Below are 22306 nucleotides of genomic sequence, written 5' to 3' on the forward strand. Positions count from 1 at the left end.
AAGTATGGTGCAAGCATAATAATATATACCCTGTATTTATTTTGAATATTATTGGTGATTCCTGCTGGCACGGAATGTTGTAGAAGTCACGAGCAAAGCGAATGTCCCGTTAACTAAAGGCAGCTCGAAAGAAGAAGCAGATTAATGTACCTTAACCAGGTGTTACTATCTGTTGGAGGGGACTCTCTGGACAGGATTTTCCAGCCGCGCTTGCCCCATGGCCGGAAAATCCCACCCGAGGTCAACGGACCTTTCATGGTCCGTGTCCCGACCACTACGATTCCCGTGGCGGGCGGGACGGGAAAATTCCACCCTCTATCTGTCGCAATGGAAGGGATCTCCAGTAAAATCCTTTCAGAGCAAGGTGATTAATTCCCCCAAAACGAAGTGTTGCTGGTTACAGGGAGAGATGCAGAGAGATGGTCACAGGCACTGTGGAGAGAGGGGTTTCTGTACTGCCAGGACACTGTGGAGAGAGGGGTCTCTGTACTGCCAGCGCACTGTGGAGAGAGGGGTCTCTGTACTGCCAGAGCACTGTGGAGAGAGCAGTTTCTGTACTGCCAGGACACTGTGGAGAGAGGGGTTTCTGTACCGCCAGGACACTGTGGAGAGAGGGGTTTCTGTACTGCCAGGACACTGTGGAGAGAGGGGTTTCTGTACTGCCAGAGCACTGTGGAGAGAGGGGTCTCTGTACTGCCAGAGCACTGTGGAGAGAGGGGTCTCTGTACTGCCAGCGCACTGTGGAGAGAGCAGTTTCTGTACTGCCAGGACACTGTGGAGAGAGGGGTCTCTGTACTGCCAGGACACTGTGGAGAGAGGGGTCTCTGTACTGCCAGCGCACTGTGGAGAGAGGGGTCTCTGTACTGCCAGGACACTGTGGAGAGAGCAGTTTCTGTACTGCCAGGACACTGTGGAGAGAGCAGTTTCTGTACTGCCAGCGCACTGTGGAGAGAGGGGTTTCTGTACTGCCAGCGCACTGTGGAGAGAGGGGTCTCTGTACTGCCAGAGCACTGTGGAGAGGGCAGTTTCTGTACTGCCAGCGCACTGTGGAGAGGGCAGTTTCTGTACTGCCAGCGCACTGTGGAGAGAGGGGTCTCTGTACTGCCAGGGTCAGAAAAACGTGCAGAGTAGCAGCTCAGAACAACAGAGACACGAGGACAGATAAATAGTCTGAGGGTTTGTTGAGTTTCTTTGGGGCAGGGACAGGGAGAGTGGATTTGGAGGAAGTTGTGTGGAAAGTTTTCGCCTGGAAAGAGGTGAACTCGAGTCCATATCAGTCATTGTCCGAAAGCCTCTGACCTCCCCCGCGGCTGGGATTCTCCGACCTCACTCCGCGGCTGGGATTCTCCGACCTTGCCCGCGGCTGAGTGCCAAATTCTCCATGCTCGCTGGCACAGATGGACGCAGGTTCATCAGCGAAACCACCTCTTTCCTGGTCCATTGTTGAGGGCCAGGTGACTTAGGAAGGGCAGCCAGCAGTCATGGAGTTATCCGGATAGGAAATGAAATATACTTAAAAACCTGAATGTGAATCAGTCAGATCGACATTAGTGAGTCACCTCAACACATTCTCTGCTTGAGAATGGGACCTTAATGTCAATGGCTTTCCACACAGGTTCATCTCATTGGATGACGGCTGACCTTGTAGCTACCAATGGTTTAAGTGAATATTTTTACCTCTGAGTATTCATCCCTGTCTTCAAGAAGCCTCTTCAGGTGGAAGACCATTGACCGAGACAGAGTCTCCAGATCTTCTGCAGGCATCTCTGTCAGCTCCATCCACTGAAGGTCAAACACATTCTCCTGGTTTTGGGTGATCTGCCAGGATGAAGCAGGAAGTTACATCGAGTCTTTACAACAACAGAGCGGAGCATTCTATTCCTTTCTCCCTTTCCCCATGAGTACACTTCGCCTCAACGCCTCCTTATCATACTGAGTTCCACACTCTAATCAGTCTCTGGGTAATGAAGCTGCCTTTTTAAAATTCATTCATTGGATGTGAATGGACCTACCTGATATTAAGTTGATCCTTTTCTACACTCTAGCTATAACTGTAACACTACATTCTGCACCCTCTCCTTTCCTTCTCTATGAACGGTATGCTTTGTCTCTATAGCGTGCAAGAAACAATACTTTTCATTGTATACTGATACATATAACAATAATAAATCAAATCAAATGTGGGTGTTGTTGACTGGCCCGCATTTATTCCCCATCTGCAGTTGCCCTTTAACTGACTGGCTCGCTCTGCCATTTCAAAGGGGAATTTAACATTGCAGTGGGGTCTGGAGTCACATGTAGTCCAGACCGGGTAAGGATGGCAGATTTCCTTCCCTAAAGGACATTAGTGAACCAGTTGGGTTTTTCTGACAATGGTTTCACGGTCATTTTTAATTCCAGGTTTTTTTTATTGAATTCAAATTCCAACATCTGCTGTGGTGGGATTTGAATCCGGGTCCCCAGGACATTACTCTGGGTATCTGGATTACTAATACAGTAACAATACCACTGCAACATCGCCTCCCATTGCAAGTACAAAAGTTAGCATATTTTTAAATTTTTCTTATTTTACAAGTTATTTCATTTACAAATATAGTAATTCAGTAAAGTATTTGAAGGGTAAAATGTCCTAACCTTTTTTTCAGATGGAAAGGATCCTAATAAACCCAACTAAAGCTTTGACATTGATTGTAATCTGATTTGCTATTTAATTTATTTATTTAGTTTATTTAATTTAAAGTTGCACTTTTCAGGAATGTAACTATATTAAGTGAAATGATATATCCAGCATCGCAGTATTTTGGTTTTATCCAGTGTTTAACTCACTGCCACTCCCTTTCCAGGAGTGCCTTCACTGAAGAAGTTTTGTTCTTCTCTCCGATAGAATTCCCGATGGTCTCTTTCACCCTGTCCACCGTAACTGCTTTCCATTTCCCTTTGCTCTTTTACAGCTCCCTCCCCGCCCCCCCCCCCCCCCCCCCCCCCCCCCCCACCCTCATCGCATACATCTTGTCTCGTTTTCTTTGCTCGGGGTGGCAGAGTGGCATAGTGGTTAGCACTGCTGCCTCACAGCGCCAGGGACCCGGGTTCAATTCCAGCCTCGGGTCACTGTCTGTGTGGAGTTTGCACGTTCTCCCCGTGTCTGCGTGGGTTTCCTCCAGGTGCTCTGGTTTCCTCCCACAGTCCAAAGGTGTGTGGGTTAGGTTGATTGGCCATGCTAAATTACCCCTTAGTGTCAGGGGGATTAGCAGGATAAATATGCGGGGTTATGGAGATAGAGCCTGGGTGGGATTGTGGTTGGTGCAGACTCGATGGGCCGAGTGGCCTCCTTCTGCACTTTAGGGATTCTATGATTCTTAGCTCTGACGAAGTGTCCTCCAAACTCGAAACGTTGGCTCTATTCTCTCTCCACAGACGCTGTCAGAGCTGCTGAGATTTTCCAGCATTTTCTGTTTTTGTTTCAGATTCCAGCGCCCGCGGTATTTTGATTTTATTTAAGTGAGGATTTACTGTATTTAGAAAGAATTACAGGCAATCTTAGGAATCCTGCAGTGTCTACCCAAGCTTTAAGTCGAAAGCTAGACCATCAATTACAACAAAAAACACTTGATCACTTCCATCATCACTCGGGTTCAGGGCTGGGGCACCACTAGGCAGGGCTGCCAACTCTCCAGGATTAACCCGCAGTCTCCCGGAAATAGTGGATCAACCTCCGGGACACTGCTCTGTGCATCTCGAGAGAAATATAACAGAGACCTTAAAAAGATAAAGTCTTTAAAAATTACTTTCTCTGAACATTTCTCTTTACCAGGTATAAAAATATTGAAAATGGGAAAATAGGCAAGCCTCTTCCAATGCAATAATGAGTCTCGTTGCCTTCCAGTTTTTTTTGTGGCACAGTGGTTAGCACTGCTGCCTCACAGCGCCAGGGACCTGGGTTCAATTCCCGGCTTGGGTCACTGTCTGTGCAGAGTCTGCATGTTCTCCCCGTGTCTGCGTGGGATTCCTCCGGGTGTTCCGGTTTCCTCCCACAGTCTGAAAGACGTGCTGGTTCGGTGAATTGGCCATGCTAAATTCTCCCTCAGTGTAACCCGAACAGGCGCCGGAGTGCGGCGACTAGGGGATTTTCACAGTAACTTCATTGCAGTGTTAATGTAACACTTGTGACAGTAATAAATAAACTTCTTACTTTTTAACATTTGTGTAGGAAGACCAATGGATGGATGTATTGGCCGACTAATGGCTGGAGCAAGTCATGTGATAAAACCTCCAGGAATACATTTAGTCACAATTGGCAACCCAGTACAAAATCATAGAAGCTTTATAATCAGGGAGGGATGATTTTTTAAAATCCCTTTACATTGTAGGAGGAAGATAAGAATTAAATAAAAGTACAAAATGCTGGAAATTCTTAGATTGAATACACTGGCAGCATCTATACAAAGAGAAAGTGAGGTAACGTTTCAGGTCATGGCCTGTGGGAGGTCACTGAATCCCTACAGTGCAGGAGAGGCCCTTTGGCCCATCACATCTGCATCGACTCTCAGACAGAGTATCTTATCCAGGGGCCCTCTCCCCTGCCCTATTCCTGTTAACCTCCACACATTTCCCATGCTTAATCCATCTAACCTGCACATCTTGGGACCTCAGGGGCAATTTAGCATGGCCAATCCACCGAGTTCACAGCCTGTGGTGTGGGTGAACGATGAGTAGTGTCTGGATTGGTGATGGAAGCAAATCAAATAGTAATTCTCAGAAAGAAATTGGATTTATACCAGAAAAGAAATAAAAACTTTACGGCCCTGAGGGAAGATCAGGGATGTGCTGCTCAATGAATCTAAAAGAAAAGAGACGGGCTGAATGGCCTCTCTGAGCGCTGCAGGAATCTGTAACTTCTAACAATGGCCAGTGAGGCCATGAGCCTCAGTGTGAATACAGTGAGATGCAGTAAGGAGGGAGATTGCTCAGGGTGAGGGCAGGAGAGCACTGATGTGTTCAGGAGCAGTGGGGGGAGCAGGGGGGGGAAACAGGTGTGTGAGTGGGACAGCAGCAGGGGGGGGGGCGCGGGGGGGGGGGGGGGGAGACAGGTGTGTGAATGGGACGCCACAGCTGAGAGATGTTGCATCTTCTCTTCTTTGCAAACTGGTTTGAGGAAAACACACAGATCAGTCCACACTTGCTGACTGGCTATTTTCGAATGTTGGTTTTGTAATCTGATACTGCTGATTGGTATCTTGTCGACATTGCCGTGGAGATACAGGGACTGATGTTTAAACCATTGCTCTCATGTATTCTCACTGCGGGGAAACACACACACTGCCTGTCAGAACTGAAAACTACAGGATCAGATAGAAAGAAAACACAACTGCAAACTTACAAACTGCCCCATAGCACACTGATATCGTGACGGACAGACAGACGGAGGAGGCACTGGGGACATGGTGATGTACAGAAGCCAGTTTTGCCCACAGCAGTGGCACAAAGACCAGATTACGGCTAAAACTCTGGAGAGGAACTTGAACTCAATTACTCTGGGCAGTTAAGATGCATTTTAATGAGAGGAGAACATGCAAAATGATTAAGAGTTCTGCACAAATGAAGTTTAAGCTTAGTTTATTCGTGGCACAAGTAGGCTTACATTAACACTGCATCTGAAAGACGTGCTGGTTAGGTGCATTGACCCGAACAGGCGCTGGAGTGTGGTGACTAAGGGAATTTCATAGTAATTTCATTGCAGTGTAAGCCTTACTTGTGACTAATAAATAAAATTTTTTTAAAGTTACTGTGAAAATCCCCTAGTCGCCACACTCTGGTACCTGTTTGTGTACACTGAGGGAGAATTTAGCACGGCCAGTGTACCTAATCAGCACGTCTTTCGGACTGTGGGAGGAAACCGGAGCACCCGGAGGAAACCCACGCAGACACGGGGAGAATGAGCAAACTCCACACAGACAGTGACCCAAGCTGGGAATCGAACCCAATCCCTGGCACTGTGAGGCGGCAGTGCTAACCACTGTGCCACCGTGCTGCCCCAGTGACCCAAGCCGGGAATCGAACCTGGGTCCCTGGCGCTGTGAGCGGCAGCACTACCCACCGTGCCACTGTGAAGTGTTGGGAGATCAAAGAGAGGAGAAAAAGTGACAAACAACAACTTGAAAATAAGCGGCCAATGACCAAGAAAGAAAGAGACTTTATTTAAATATAACTTCTCTCTGCTCTGGTGTCCCATCCACACACCTGTCTCACCCCCCCCCCCTGCCCTTTTCAGTATCACGGGACCTTTCCAGCCAGTGGAGTGCTTTGGGAGTGTGGTGACTGTTGTAATGTAGGAAACATTGCTGACAAGAGTGGAATACAACAGGTGAATTATCGGTTCGGGGAATTGTCCCACACCATCACCTCCTCGAGGGCAATCGGGCTAAGAAAGGAGAGGCTTTCGTTGTCAGCCCTGCCTGTGACGGCCACATCCTGATAATGATTTCCCTCGAAAACTGCTGTTACTTGGATCCATTCCCCGCTGGACACTTACTGCTTCCCCTTTCATGACCCACTGGTCTATCATACAAAGAACAAAGAACAGTACAGCACAGGAACAGGCCCTTCGGCCCTCCAAGCCTGCGCCGCTCATGATGCCTGCCTAAACTAAAACTGTATGCACCAACAGAGTCCGTATCCTTCCATTCCCATCCTATTCATATATTTATCTAGTTGCCCCTTAAATGCCTCTATCGTACCTGCTCCCACCACCTCCCCGGGCAGCGTGTTGCAGACATTCACCACCCTCTGTATAAAAACTTGCCTCGCACATCTCCTCTAAACTTTTCCCCTCGCACCTTAAACCTATGCCCCCTAGTAATTGACTCTTCCACCCTGGGGAAAAAGCTTCTGACTATCCACCCTGTCCATGCCTCTCATAATCTTGTAAACCTCTATCAGGTCGCCCCTCAACCGCCGTCGTTCCAGTGAGAACAAACCCGAGTGTATCCAACCTCTCCTCATAGCTAATACCCTCCAGCCCAGGCAACATTCTGGTAAACCTCTTCTGTACCCTCTCCAAAGCATCCACATCCTTCTGGTGGTGTACAATTCTGATCGCCACACTAGAATCAAACATAGAATCAGAAGAGAGGTTTTCACATTGACTCACCTCCTGAATATGCGCAACAATGGACGTCTGGGTTGTAATGTCCAGCTGCTTGATTCTCTCGATGAATTCTTCCTTCCGTTCACACTGTGGGATGAGTGGGTGGTGGAGGTGGAGGGCAGAGGAGGTGGGGAGGGAGTGCGGGGAGAGCATACGTTCAGATTACTGGGAATAGAAATTCACATCAACGCCTGAAACATTTAATCCCAATGAAATGGAACGGGTACGCGGGCACGCTATCCGCTAGCCCACTCCTGTTCACACACAGCAGGCCCTGAAGAAGATTCCGGTTCTGCATTCCCAACACCTTAACCCGGCAGCTCATTCAGCCAGGGACTGACAGCACAAACACGTCAGCCAGCTTCCATTAAACTGAGCAAGGAAGGGAACACAAAATCCTGACCCATCCCAAATATTCTGGCATTCTGTCCCGCTGACCACAGATCCCGTTTGCATCTGAACTTCCCCCTTTTCCAATGCACAGTACGATCCCATCTACAAGCGAGTGAGACATTACTCCGGGCAGGCTGCAGCATCACGCAGCAGACCACTTGCTGAAGGGGGAAGGGAGCATGTCCAATTGCTCAGTCCAGGCAGGTCTGGTTCCTCTGCCTATCCGGCCAGTATTGTCCAGCGGGAACTGTGTCAATGAGGCAAGTAGCACGGGGAACACCACCACCCTGAGGTTCCCCTCCAGCTCACTCACCATCCTGACTTGGAAATATATCAGCCGTTCCTTCACTGTCACTGGGTCAAAATCCTGGAACTCCCTCCCTAACAGCACTGGGGATGTACCTACACCACAGGGACTGCAGTGGTTCCAGACGGCAGCTCTCCACCACCTCCTCAAGGGCAACTAGGGATGGGCAACAAATGCCGCCCTCGCCAGCGAGGCCCACCTCCCATGAATTAATTTTTTATAAAAGGTGGAGTGGGATTGATTGGATAGCTCTTTCAAAGAGCTATCACGGGCACAGTGGGCTGAATGGTCTCATTCTCTGATGGTAGACATTAGGATCCTTTGGAAGTGAATTAAAAGTTACTGCAGAAATATGGGTGAAGCTTGGCTACAATTGGAGTCCTGTCCCACAGAGGTTCAGAGCAGGTGTATAAACCTTCCCCAGGATTAGGAACCTATTACAATTTAGGTTTCTGCAGACAGTTTCTCATCCTAATAGATGAGAAATAATCAAAGAGAGCTCCAACCTCCAATTTCTTTCTTGTATATTCCACATCCCAGCTAAAGCAAGAATACATTCCAGTGTCTCTCAAACCCGACTGTTCAAAAACCAGACATTGTTAGAACGTGCAATGCATCAGATAGACACACGAAATAGGAGCAGAAAGTAGACCATTCGGCCCCTCGAACCTACTCTGCCATTTGATAAGATTGTGGCTGATCTGTCTGTGTTTCAAGTTCTACATTCTCATCTACCCGAGACAACCCAGATTCCCTTGCCTAACATAATCTATCTAAATACCTACCTTAAAAATATTCAGTGACCCCCAGCCCCCAGAGAGTTCGAAAGTCTCACAACCCCCTGAGAGAAAAAGATTCTCCTCATCTCTGACCCATGAGGGTGACTCCTAATTTTAAACGGTGCCCCCCCTAGTTCTGGACTCAGCCACCAGAGGAAACACGCTTTCCACATCCACCGTATCAATACCGTTCAGGATCTTACTTCAGACAAGTCACCCTTCACTCTTCTAAACTCCAGTGGAAACAAGCCCAGTCTGTCCAACCTTTCCCCATCAGACAATTTATTTTTATTTTACTCAATTTTAACTGAGAAAAATAAAAATAAATATCTCACCTGGACAATTCGGCTGGATGCCGCATCGTGGTGCCAGACTGCTTGTGCAGCACTCTATTCCCGTGCACTCAGTGACCTTTACCCCTCCTCAACCTGGCTTGACCCAAGCCACCTGACACGAAATCTGGAATGGTCGGGAATTGGGCACGGCCTTGGTCCCGAAATTCCTGGTTTTCAGACACGTTGGGTGGAATTTTCCAGCTGTTTTCACCCCAAGACTGGAAAATCCCTCCCGAGGTCAATGGACCTTTGCATGGTTCCTGTCCCGCCCGCTACAATTCCCGTGGATGGGAGAATTCCGCCTTGTAGCTGTACAAGAAATTCCACATTACAGGTGCAGACATCATTCGGAGGATTCACCTCTGAGCTCAGAAGCTCATTAGAGCTTAAACCCCATTTTGTCACCTTCCTCCAGGTTTATTGGAATGAGGCATCACTGTTTACCTGAACAGCGCATCCCAGCATGAGTAACAGCATCTTCTTCATCTCATCCATACTCTTTCCTGTAGCAGACACGAAGGGGAGAAAGCTTTAGTCTGGGACGCTTACCAAAACCACGCTGCAAACATGTAAAAATAACGGTGAAGTTTGAATCCTGATTACTGCCCAGTGACTTCAGATTGAAAACAGAGACACAAGTAGCAGCCGGGTGAAACATTCTGGGCGGGATTCCCTGGCCATTCACACCAGCGGGATTCTCCTGGCCCGCTGCTATGGCTGAGCGCCAAATTCTCCATCCTCTCTGGCAGCGGCAGTGGGGCGTGAACGGCTGGAGAATTCCAGCCTCTGTCTCAGCCATGATCAATGGTGTAATAAGTCCTCGGATGCAGAAGTCCCTTCACCAAAATCCCTTTATTTACAAATCTGACATCAGCGTACAGAGCGCTTCCAGTTAGCAGCCTACACTCGGAGTGCCAGAGGAACTGACACTCCTGGTTAAATACAAAGCAAGAGACTCCCTGATTGGCCCTTAATCAGGGACAACTTTTTGTGTCCAACTAAATAAACAAAATCAACTTAACTTAGGGACAACTGAAAAGGGGCAGCTCCCTAAAAGGAGGGGAACCGCCCGAAACAAACGACAAAGCGGAAAGGAAACTTAAAACATCAAATTAAAATGTGATTAAGGGGGTCAATAATACACCCCAGTCCCCGCGGTGCCCAGCGGGCATGGAAAGCATCAACTGTGCCCTTGGATACCGCATGCTCCCTCTCCAGGGACACTTGGCCACGAATATAGCCGCAGTAGAGGGGCAGACAGTCAGGTTGGACGACCCCGTTGATCACCCACTGTCTGGACCTGTAGATGGAATGCCTTGCTAGGCCCAGGGGCCCTTAATCAGGGAGCTCATATTCGAACAAGCCCACCTCAATTGCCTGATTAAAGTTATTACAAGTGGGTAATTAAAGTCTTACATTTATATAGAGCCTTTGAGAATTTTAACAAGTCCTAAGAGTCTCTACAACCAATAAAGTACTTCTGAAATGCACTCATGATTGAGATGTGGGGATTGCAGCAATCTTTATGCACACAGTAATCTCCCACAAACAGCAATGAGGGGAGGGCAAGATCATTTATTTGTTGTGATGTTGGCTATGGAATAAATACTGGCCAGGACCAGAGCAACTGCTCTTCGAACCGAGGGATCCTTCACACCCACCTGAGGGGACAGACAGGGCCTCAAAACATTGGCCCTATTCTCGCTGCACAGGTTAGGAGCTTCGATATATAGAGTGAGCAAAGCTAATAAACTATGGGGTGGGTCCACGATCATAGCTCAAAGAGATTGGACACCTGGCTCTGCGGACAGACACAAACCTTAAAACATCGACAAAACATTTTTCATTCATTAGTTTTAAATGAAAAGAAGAGGTGTGTAGAAACGGTATTTCATTGTTATACTGTGAATTTCACCTCTCAATTTTACCTCTCTCCCACCCATCTCCCCCCTCCCCCACATCTTCATCTCTCACAGTTTACCCTCTGATTTCAGTTTCTCTGCCGTTTGGCCTTTCACACCTTCTATTCTCTCTATAGGCTGCCATTAGCGGCCTTTCCCCTTGTTTTTGTGACTATGACTCATCTTTCATTCCCTCACCCTACAGTATAAATATCTCCCACTTTCTATACCTTTTATCTTTGACAAAGGGTCATGTGGGCTCGAAACATCAGCGCTTTTCTCTCCTTACAGATGCTGCCAGACCTGCTGAGATTTTCCAGCATTTTCTCCTTTGGTTTCACTATTGTATCATTTTAAATGATAAAGTTCCAAGTAAGTTCTGTGTTAGACTCAAAACGCTAACTCTGCGGCTGGTACTTTACATCCTCACTCGGGCGAGGCTCGTAAAGTCCCGCCTGAGGCCAACGGAGAATTCTGTTCCGCGAGCCTTGCCTGCCCCGATTCCAGGGCGGGCGTGGCGGTAAAATTCTGGCCTGTTTCTCTCTCCACAGAGGCTGCCAGACCTGCTGAGATTTTCCAGCACTTTCTGTTTTTGTTTCAGATTTCCAGCATCGGCAGTATTTTGATTTTATTGAATCTCTTCACGTTTCGCTGTCACAGGAGGTTGTCACTTCAGAAGGTTAAACTCTGAATGATGAAAATTTTCCTACTATTAAATCCAATGTTTACAAAAAAAGACTAGAGCAAATGTTAAACTAACAAAAACATTCAGAATCCCACTGAGGGAGCTCACAGTACAAACATTGACAAAGCTCTCCCGCCCTGCTAAACTAAACTAACCATTAAACAGCTTCCCTCTCTCTCCCAGTTGGTGCAATAAAATCTATCCCGTTCAGTCAACTGAGATATTTGGTCGACTAATGAGGAAAGGAAGTGTTTCGATAGTGAATGATGGATGACTCCTTCAAATAATCTCCTAAATCTGATCCCAAATTTACAAGGGAAAGTTCGGCCTTCAGTAGGAACAAGGTCAGCCAAGCTCAGCAGTCGGTGCAGTGTAGAAAAACACACACGCTCGTTTACAGGCTCACACTGTAAGTAATTTTAGAGAACAGTGAGGGATAAATCAAGTTATTGTTGGCACCTATTTAAGGGCTGGGATCATTTTTGATTAGTTTTAATAGGAGGAAACATGTCACCATGACAGTTAGCAAAACTGAGGAGGTTTGGCAGCCAAGAGGTTTCCTGCAGAGGTCAAACAACAAGTGGAGGTTAGAGTGAAGGTCAAGGAAGCCTTTGATTCCGATCTGATTGCTATTTCCTTTTCTGTGCTTGAGAACTTGCAACCTGCAGTTGCTGATTCAATCTCAACATTCAACCAATACATTCCTTCGAGTGTTTTGATACAAGCGAGCATCACACGAGGCCACTTTAAAGGCTCAACCACATTGCTGTGGGACTAGACCCTGACCGGCTAAGAAGAGGTTTCCATTTCTAAAGGAGATCAGTAAAGCAATTGGGTTTTACCATCTGCTCATTTTTACAAAACTCTTTTTTTGTTTCATTTACAAATGTTGTTGTACAAAACTCTCAAACTGCCACAGGGGAATTTGAACTCCATGTAGGAACATAGCAGCAGGATGAGGCCATTCAGCCCCTCAGGCCTGCCCTGCCATTCAATATAATCAAGGCCAATCGCGACCCCAATGCTAATTTCCTGCCCCTCAATCCTCGCGTGGATGGAGCTATTACAAAGGGGGCGTAACTATAGGGTTCGTGGTGGGAGATACAGGAAGGATATCAGAGGTAGGTTCTTTACGCAGAGAGTGGTTGGGGTGTGGAATGGACTGCCTGCAGTGATAGTGGAGTCAGACACTTTAGGAACATTTAAGCGGTTATTGGATAGGCACATGGAGCACACCAGGATGATAGGGAGTGGGATAGCTTGATCTTGGTTTCAGATAAAGCTCGGCACAACATCGTGGGCCGAAGGGCCTGTTCTGTGCTGTACTGTTCTATGTTCAATTTCCTTTTGTTCAGGCCCCGGGATTATTATTCCAGTAACATCGTCACTACACCCAGAACAATGATTACCTTCCCAGGAAACCGGGGGTGGAGAGTGAACAACAGGCTTCTCTGCAACACTCTCCTTCCCAAACATGAATAAATACAATCAGTAACCAGACTGGTCCAAAATAAACTCACGTTTTGTAGAATAAACTGTAATCCCAGTTCACAGTCAGCAACATTCTGACAATGACCTCGTTCAAACAATTGGAAACATAGGAAGGAAGGAACACAGGAACAGGAATCCTTTCACTTGAGCCTCTTACACTCCTCAGTTAGATCACGGCTGGTGGGTAAATTCACTCCCCGTTCCATATTCACCAATGAACAAAAATCTTAAGTTTATGTCCCCTTGCCCTGGACACCACCCCCCCCCCCCCCCCCACCCCTCCCGGAGGAAATATGATACCCTTTTCTACCCTATCAACTATAATTATTTCGAGTAGTTCAAATAATCATCCCCATTTGAGGAAATACAAAGCTGAGCCTGTGCTCAAACCAGGAAGTCAACAGGTCAATTGGGTACTTCACGCCGATACGGAGTCTAGGTTTCAAGGGGATGCACGCCGTGGGATTGAAGCTGGTCAGGATTCTTCAAGAACAAGATTATCTCAGGAAGGACCCTTGCATTTGTAACAGACACAACAGACTGCATTTGACAGGGTTGGTGCTGGGGTGGGGGAGGGATGGATTGGTGATGGGGGAGAGGGTTGGGGGTGACGGTTGGGGGTGACGGTGGGGGGTGCGGGTGGGGGGTGCGGGGGGGAGGGTGGGGAGTGCAGGGGAGGTGTGGATTGGTGGTGGGAAAGGGGTGGGATGGGGAATGCGGGGGAGGTATGGGTTGGTGGTGGGGGTGAGAGTGGGGGAGGGGTGGATTGGGGATGGGGATGAGGGTGGGGGGAGGGGTGGATTGGGGGTGGGAGGGGGGTGAGGTGGGGAGTGCAGGGGAGGTGTGTGTTGGGGTGGGGTGGGGTGGGGATGAGATGGGGGGAGGGGTGGATTGGGGGTGGGGGTGAGGGTGGGGGGAGGGGTGGATTGGTGGTGGGAGAGGGGTGGGGAGTGCAGGGGAGGGGTGGATTGGTGGTGGGAGAGGGGTGGGGAGTGCAGGGGAGGTGTGTGTTGGGGTGGGGTGGGGACGAGATGGGGGGAGGGGTGGATTGGGGATGGGGGTGAGGGTGGGGGGAGGGGTGGATTGGGGGTGGGGGAGAGAGTGGGGGGAGGGGTGAATTGGGGGTGGGAGAGGGGTGGGGAGTGCAGGGGAGGTGTGTGTTGGGGTGGGGTGGGGGCGAGATGGGGGGAGGGGTGGATTGGGGATGGGGTAGTGGAGGAGATGGGTGGTACACACTGTTCCAAGCCCACCACCATTTAAAACTTTAATTTTTTTCTTTTTCTTATAAAGAATGGGTTTTATTTGTAGATAGGCCACAAATCCATCGACACTCTTTACCTGAATGGAATTTCTCCCCGGCTAGGGAAACAGAGGAGACAAAACAAAACCTGAGACTGAACCATCATTGGGTAAGGATTGAACTCACTCACCTGAGAGGGGATCTTTTGCAATCATGAGTACATTTGGCAAACTCATTACCACCAACTGCTGCAGACACTCCTGTTGATAAAACACACAGTAAAATGCCTGAGTTACTTTCAAAGGAGTGAACTTTCCATTCTTGTAATTACTTAGCAATCGAATATTCAAATTCACCAACATCATCCCATCTTAATGACTCTGGACTCTATTCTTCAAGCTGATGGAATGGGAACAGGAAGATGAATACTTTCCCCAGTGTAAATACTCACGCTAGAAAAAAACAAGGAAGGATAGTTTCAAGGGATTAATATTTGTATGGGTAATCGTTACAAATAAGGTATAGTTTTAACTGTGTTTAATTTCATGTTTCTGTGCCTGGAAGTGTAAAACCTATAGCGAGATTCATGCTGGACAAAGGTGTTTGTACGTGGGGGGGTTGGTTAAGTCCCAACTGTGTTTCCATTGTGCTGAGAGAGGGCTACGGCATGCAGAATAAATAGTAGTAGCAGGTTTGTTGCTTAGCAACAGGAGGCCACTTTCCAGAGGGAAGGGCTTCCCTTCAGTTTTAACTGGAAGCCAGAACAGTTAGAGACAGGACATTGGGGAGTGAACAGCTCTGAACTCTGGACAGGACAAGGGAGTTTTAAAGATGCAAGTTTCCTAAGGAACTAGTTACAGGCCAGATAACCAGAGAATTGGGACAGAAAGAATGTTTAAGACGACTGAAGTTAAGAGAAGAGAGACCAAGGTACTGTTCAGAAGAATTCAAGGAAGAGTAAACTGTGTTCTGCGTTAAAGAGGTAATTGCAGTAGCTAGATTCAAATTGGGACAGCAGCCTTCAGAGGTGAATTAAACGATGCCATTTTAATACAGTCTGGGAATTGAGAGTTAAAGCAATTGTGAATCACTTGGACAGTAGTCAGGACAAAGAAATCCTAAAGGAGTTGGTGCAAAATCCTGGACTGGATTCATTGTTAAAAGTGGAGCAGAAGTTCTATTTAAAAAGGATATTTGAAAACCCTGGCCTGGATTTCAGAATGCAGACTGCTATGGGAAAGCATTATTATGAGAAATGATTTTAAAGTGTGTTTTTAGGAGTGGTGTTTGGAAACTCTCACATTAACAATGATCAGGGGGCAGTAGGGGGAGGATTCTGAGGAGAAATCTACAGACATTGACTTGGGTTCAGAGTGCAGTGTGTATCTGACTCGAGTCATCTTGTGTGCTTATAAAGGACTGTGTGTGTTAATGAGATCATTGTAGCTTAAAATGTACTTTGTAATCCGTATTAATCCTAAAACCTGTGTGTAATTGTTAAACTGAAGGTGAAGTAAGGGATTATTGTATCATAATCCATTGCTTTTTTTCTTGTTGTTAATACTCATTATCAATCCTCTACGTTCTATTGAAAAAAAGTAAAAGTTAGGGTCTTTTGAGTCAAGTTCCATTCTGGGATCTTCCCATCCAGTTATAACATCAACTGGGGCTGTTACAACTCACTTCCTTCATTGCTCCTCGCAACATCTTTAAAGAAGTATTTGTTTTGCTGAGATATTTATCCATTAAATGTGGAGACCCCAAGGGCTATCAGTTAACAGATGAGATCACGATGGTGGTAACATCAGTTAATGGGTGCGGGAGAGGAGTGAGGAGGAGGTTGGTTATGAGAGTCCGTCTTGTTCCTGTTAAATGTGTTACCCGTCACCTGTCTCTGCCTCTTAAAACATACAGGACCTGGGGTTTAATTACAGATCAAACTAATCAGTGGGTGTAATGTTTTCCATCAATGGGAACTCTGTCCACACAGATAGTGGGGGTTATGAGGGGGGGGTTAAGTGAAGGAATCTGCAGCATTGCTGCCATATTACCGCGATGTTATGACCAGAATTTGAGCCTTCTTTGAAGACAGCGCCGTAACACAATTCAGCATTAAAACTGCTAAAGCTCCTCTTAAGGAAAGGAGTCCCTCCTTATTGAATGTTTCCCTCACAACCAGAACAAGAGAACTGCAATTTTTTAATTTATCTGTTGCACAGGATGTGGGCAGTACTGGTGAGGCTGGTTTAATTTCCCATCCCTGATTGCCTTTCAATAGGGGGTGGTGAGACACTCTCTTGAACCGTTGCAGCGAACATGGTGGCCTTTTCCTTATCCTAGCTGATCGAGGCTGGCCCCCAGCCACCAACCAACATGCCTAGTTTGAAATTGTTATCCTCTTTACATCCCTTCAAGGCCTCATCCTCCCCATTTATATCACAGCCCAAATCACCCTCCATCCCACACCCTTCCCCAGTGAAAATCATTCTTCCCAATCTTAATTCTTGAGCATCTCCCGTCCTTCATTTAACATCACGATTGGCTGCTGCACCTTCAGCTGTCAGGCCCCAGGCACTGAAATTCTCCACCGAAACATCTCCACCTCTCTGCATTCCTCGCCTTCTTTAAGACACTTCTTAAAACCCACCTCTTTGCTCAAGTTCTTAGTCATTTCCTTCTAACATCATCCACTCTGCATACCAGTCCATCACCCAAACCAGCCTCCCATCCATTGACTCTGTCTACACTTCCCTCTGCCTCGGCAAAGCAGCCAGCAAAATTAAAGACCCCATGCACCCCGGACATTCTCTCTTCCACCATCTACCATCGGGGAAAAAGATACAAAAGTCTGAGGTCACATACCAACCGACTCAAGAACAGCTTCTTCCCTGCTGCTGTCAGATGTTTGAATGGACCTACCTTGCATTAAGTCGATCTTTCTGTACACCCTAGCTATGACTGTAACACTACATTCGGCACTCTCTCGTTTCCTTCTCTATGAATGGTATGCTTTGTCTGTATAGCGCGCAAGAAACAATACTTTTCACTATGTTAATACATGTGACAATAGTAAATCAAATCCATCTTGTCTGATTATGCCTCTGCACAGTGCCTTGTGATATATTTTCATAATAAAAATGCGATATTAATGCACAATGTTGTAAACTTTGCAACACTGCATTGGAGACTGTCGGCTTCACCCAATTCTAAAATTCAATACAACTGAAATTCTTGCAAACACCTGACTTCCCCTTCAGCCCCCAGTTTTGGATCTTTTAATAAATGGTACATTATAGTGTTGCCTGTAGCTCAGTCCTGCCACTGGCAGTGGGATCAAGTCCCACTCCACAGAGTGACAATCCTAGCGCAATACTGAGGGAGTGCTGCAGTGTCAGAGGTGTCATCGGAATGCAGTTATCTTTTGGATGAAGCATGAAACCAGGGCTTCATCGCACCTATAAGATCCCGTGACGCTGTATTGACGAAGAACAGGGGAGTTCTTCTTGTGTCCTGGCCAATTTATCCCACAACCAACACCTAAAAACAGTTTATCTGGTCATTTATCACATTGCTGCTGTGGGAGCTTGCTGTGCACAAAGCAAGCCATTGCCTTTCCTTCAACAGCGACTAAGCTTCATTGGCTGCAAGTTACCTTGGGAAGTCCAAAGGTAATGGCAGGCACTATATAAATGGAGATGATTCTTTCTCAATAATGTTTAGGAGTGCCGTATTTTAGTAAACTCATTGTGTAAATAGTCTCCAGTGCAGCTGCTTACACCTGTGGAATGGAGAAATTCCAGTATTTCTATTATATTTCAGCCCTTCTGTTGTTTGCCTGTTGCTACAGCGCAGCAACAGGAACATTACCACATACCCAATATCGACCAAGAGAAACAGCAAGTGACAAATCAGATCATGCAAAATGATACCAGGAGTAAAAGAACAGTCGAAAGACTTTGATCTCAACAACATCTATCAAGGGAAGAGCAAAGAAAGATTGGTTTCCACGTCCTCAGGACATTTCTTGCACTACACAATATGATCATTGTTGTGATGTAGGCACATTTCACACCCAATGCTACACACCAAGATTGGGGTGGCACGGTGGCACAGTAGTTAGCACTACTGCCTCTCAGCGCCAGGGACCCGGGTTCGATTCCCGGCTTGGGTCACTGTCTGTGTGGAGTCTACACATTCTCCCTGTGTCTGCGTGGGTTTCCTCCGGATGCTCTGGTTTCCTCCCACAGTCCAAAAATGGGCGGGTTAGTTGGATTGGCCGTGCTAAATTGACTCCAGTGTCAGGGGGATTAGCAGGGTTACGGGAATAGGGCCTGGGTGGGATTGTTGTCAGTGCAGATTCGATGGGTCGAATGGCTGCCTTCTGCACTGTAGGGATTCTATTCTATGCCACAAGCAGCAGTGAGTTACATGGACAGTTCATAGGTTCCTGGTGGCATCACCTCAGAGAGTGCAGCATTCCTGCACTACCCCACTGGAATTTCATAGAATCCCTAAAGTGCAGAAAGAGGCCATTCGGCCCATTGAGACTGTGCCAACTCTCCAGAGAATCTTACCCAGGCCCTATCCCACCAACCCCACGTATTTACCCCGCTAATCCCCATAATCTGCACATTTTTGGACTGTGGGAGGAAACCGGAGCACCCGGAGGAAACCCACGCAGACACGGGGAGAACGTGCAGACTCCACACAGACAGTGACCCAAGGCTGGAATTGAACGCAGGTCCCTGGCACTGTGTGGCAGCAGTGCTAACCACTGTGCCACCGTGCCATTGCTCCACCATTGGTCATGCCTTCAGTTGTCAATAGCCCCTAAAGTCTGAAATTTTGTTCCTAACCTCCCCATCCTTTAAAGATGTTCCTTAAAGCCTCTTTGACCAGGTTTTTGTCCGTTTATCCTAATATCATCTTTGGATGTCAAATTTAGTCTGTTTTACGATCATGTGAAGCACCATGGGAAATTTACGACAGTAGAGGTGATATTCCCATAATCCTGTCATTCGCTGGGTGGACATAGAGCATGAAAAAAATTACAACATGCTGCTGTGCAAAGGGACCTGGGGGTCCTTGTGCATGAGTCACAAAAGCTCAGTCTGCAAGTACAACAGGTGATCAAGAAGGCAAATAGGATGTTGGCATTTATCACGAGGGGGATAGAATATAAAAGCAGAGAAGTCTTGCTGCATCTGTACAAAGCATTGGTGAGGCCGCAGCTGGAATACTGTGTGCAGTATTGGTCCCCTTACTTGCGGAAGAATATATTGGCCTTGGAGGGAGTGCAGAGAAGGTTCACCAGGTTGCTACCAGAGATGAGGGGTGTAGATTATGAGGAGAGATTGAGCAGATTAGGTTTGTACTCGTTGGAGTTTAGAAGGCTGAGGGGTGATCTTCTCGAGGCATATAAGATAATGAAGGGGCTGGATAGGGTAGAAGTGGAGAGATTCTTTCCACTTAGAAAGGAAGCTAGAACTAGAGGGCACAGCCTCAAAATAAAGGTGGGTCAGTTTAGGACAGAGTTGAGGAGGAACTTCTTCTCTCAGAGGGTGGTGAATCTCTGGAATTCTCTGCCCACTGAAGTGGTGGAGGCTACCTCGTTGAATATGTTTAAGTCACAGATAGATGGATTCCTGATCGGTAAGGGAATTAGGGGTTATGGGGATCAGGCGGGTAAGTGGAACTGATCCACTTCAGATCAGCCATGATCTTATTGAATGGCAGGGCAGGCTCGAGGGGCTAGATGGCCTACTCCTGCTCCTATTTCTTATGTTCTTATGAGAGTGTGCGCACAGTATTGGATAGGCATTGCTCATGGAAGACGGGTTGGTTAGGTGCATTGACCCGAACAGGCGCCGGAGTGTGGCGACTAGGGGAATTTCACAATAACTTCATTGCAGTGTTAATGTCAGCCTTGTGACTAATAAATAAACTTTAACTTTACTCCAGCAAGGAATCAACATCTTCAGGGAAGGAAACAAACCAAAACTAGTTGTTTCGAAAAACACGATATTAAATGACAAAGTATTTCAGAAGATACTCTCTGGCAGAAGATTTATACTCAAGGTTTAGGATATCAGTGAATTAATATCTTGAAATCCATGCCATATGCTCCACTTGGCGATCTCATGTGATGTTGCACAGAGTGAAGACTAAGTGGGGCCTTCAGATGGCAGGGGTCGGGGGTTTGCTGATGTTAATTCAATAGCCTTTCTAAAGTTATTTATTCTCTCTTCATTTATCTATTTCCATTTGAAAAACTCACACAAACATATTTATAATGAAAACTACCTGTAAAAACTTGTGATTTGGTAATCGGACATGCCTTCCCCACCCTCTCTCTTGCCTTTAAACTGCACCCTCCAGAACCACACCTGGCTCAGGTGCAGCATGAACACCAGCAGAGAGCAGTTGGTGCAACCCAACTTTATAGAATCCGCCAGTGCAGAAGGCCATTCAGCCCATCGAGCCTGCATCCAGGCCCTATCCCCATAACCCCATGTATATTCCCTGCTAATCCCCTTGACACGAAGGGGAAATTTATCATGGCCAATCCATCTAACCCGCACATCTTTGGACTTTAGAATCAACTCTCGCACTCAGTCCATTTCGCTTGAATTTGCAAGGGTTTTTGCTGGTGCTATGTAAATGCAATTTAGTCTGGTGTGCGAAATAGGGTGGGGAAGGTTGTAGGTAGAGAGATAGGGGGGGGGGGGCGTATTTAAGTGGTCTCCACTCTGTGTGCTAAGCCCTGTAAACTGTGACCCCTTTGTCTCAGTTCAGATACCAGGAATTCTTTGCCAGTTTGAAATTCGAGCCTTGCAAATCAACTCACTCAAAGGCAGCAGGAATAAAAGTGGAGACTGTGCAAGTCAGCACATGTTGAGAGCAGCCCAACCCCCCACTCCACACAAAGCCCCATCCATCCTGCTGTCTCCATACTGATGCACCGCCTCGCAACTTGATGTGGGTCAATCGGGAAAGTAAAAAGTAACAGCAGAGGCAAAGAATGAAAAGCAGAGATGAAGAATCTGACACAACTTTCCAATCTCGCTCTGAAGCTCCATTCCTCTGAACCTTCGTCACTCCAAGTTTCTCCTGAGGAAGGGGTCAGGGTCGATTGGAATAGTTAGGAACGTGAATTGAAGTTAATGGATTTATTTCATCTCCTAACAGAAATTGGAAAATGCGTTCAATTTAACAATATTAACACTGATTTATTTCACATTATTAGTTGAAAAACTGCTCCAAGAGTTTTTGCAGGATTATTTTAACACAGAGGAAGACATTGAGCTATATAAGGGGATATTTACAAAGAACAAAGAACAGTACAGCACAGGAACAGGCCCTTCGGCCCTCCAAGCCTGCGCCGATCATGATGCCTGCCTAAACTAAAACCGTATGCACCAACAGAGTCCGTATCCTTCCATTCCCATCCTATTCGTGTAATCGTCAAGTTGCCCCTTAAATGCCGCTATCGTACCTGCTCCCACCACCTCCCGGGCAGCGCATTCCAGACATTCACCACCCTCTGTCTAAGAAAACTTGCCTCGTACATCTCCTCTAAACTTTTCCCACACACCTTCAACCTATGTCCCCTAGTACTTGACTTTTCTAACTTAGGATAAAGCATCTGACAATCCACTATGCCCATGCCACTCATAACCTTGTAGACTTCTATCAGGTCGCCTGTCAAACTCCGTCGTTCCAGTGAGAACAAACCGAGTTTATCCAATCTCTCCTCATAGCTAATAACCTTCAGACCAGGCAACATTCTGGTAAACCTCTTCTGTACCCTCTCCAAAGCATCCACATCCTTCTGGTAGAGTGGTGACTAGAATTGTACACAATATTCTAAATGAGGCCGAACTAAGGTTTGTCCAGCTGCAGCATGACCTCCCAATTTGTATATTCAGTGCCCCGACCAATGAAGGCAAGCATGCTGTATGCCTTCTTGACTACCTTCTCCACCTGCGTTGCCACTTTCAGTGATGGGTGGACATGTACGCCCAGATCTCC

At 46.9% G+C, this 22306-nt stretch overlaps 1 protein-coding gene across 1 annotated transcript in view; it reads right to left on the bottom strand.

Moving 5' to 3' along the window:
• ccdc88c (coiled-coil and HOOK domain protein 88C) overlaps nucleotides 1–22306 on the bottom strand; it is a 183187-nt gene that overhangs the window by 45951 nt on the left and 114930 nt on the right. The window contains exons 4-7 of the mRNA XM_078234492.1: nucleotides 14466–14535; nucleotides 9403–9461; nucleotides 7148–7231; nucleotides 1678–1818 (exon numbers count right to left, since the gene is read on the bottom strand). Of these exons, the coding sequence (XP_078090618.1) occupies nucleotides 1678–1818; nucleotides 7148–7231; nucleotides 9403–9461; nucleotides 14466–14535 (354 nt within the window). The remainder of the gene's footprint in view (nucleotides 1–1677; nucleotides 1819–7147; nucleotides 7232–9402; nucleotides 9462–14465; nucleotides 14536–22306) is intronic.

This window comes from Mustelus asterias, chromosome 18 (assembly GCF_964213995.1).
Source record: "Mustelus asterias chromosome 18, sMusAst1.hap1.1, whole genome shotgun sequence".
NCBI lineage: Eukaryota > Metazoa > Chordata > Chondrichthyes > Carcharhiniformes > Triakidae > Mustelus > Mustelus asterias.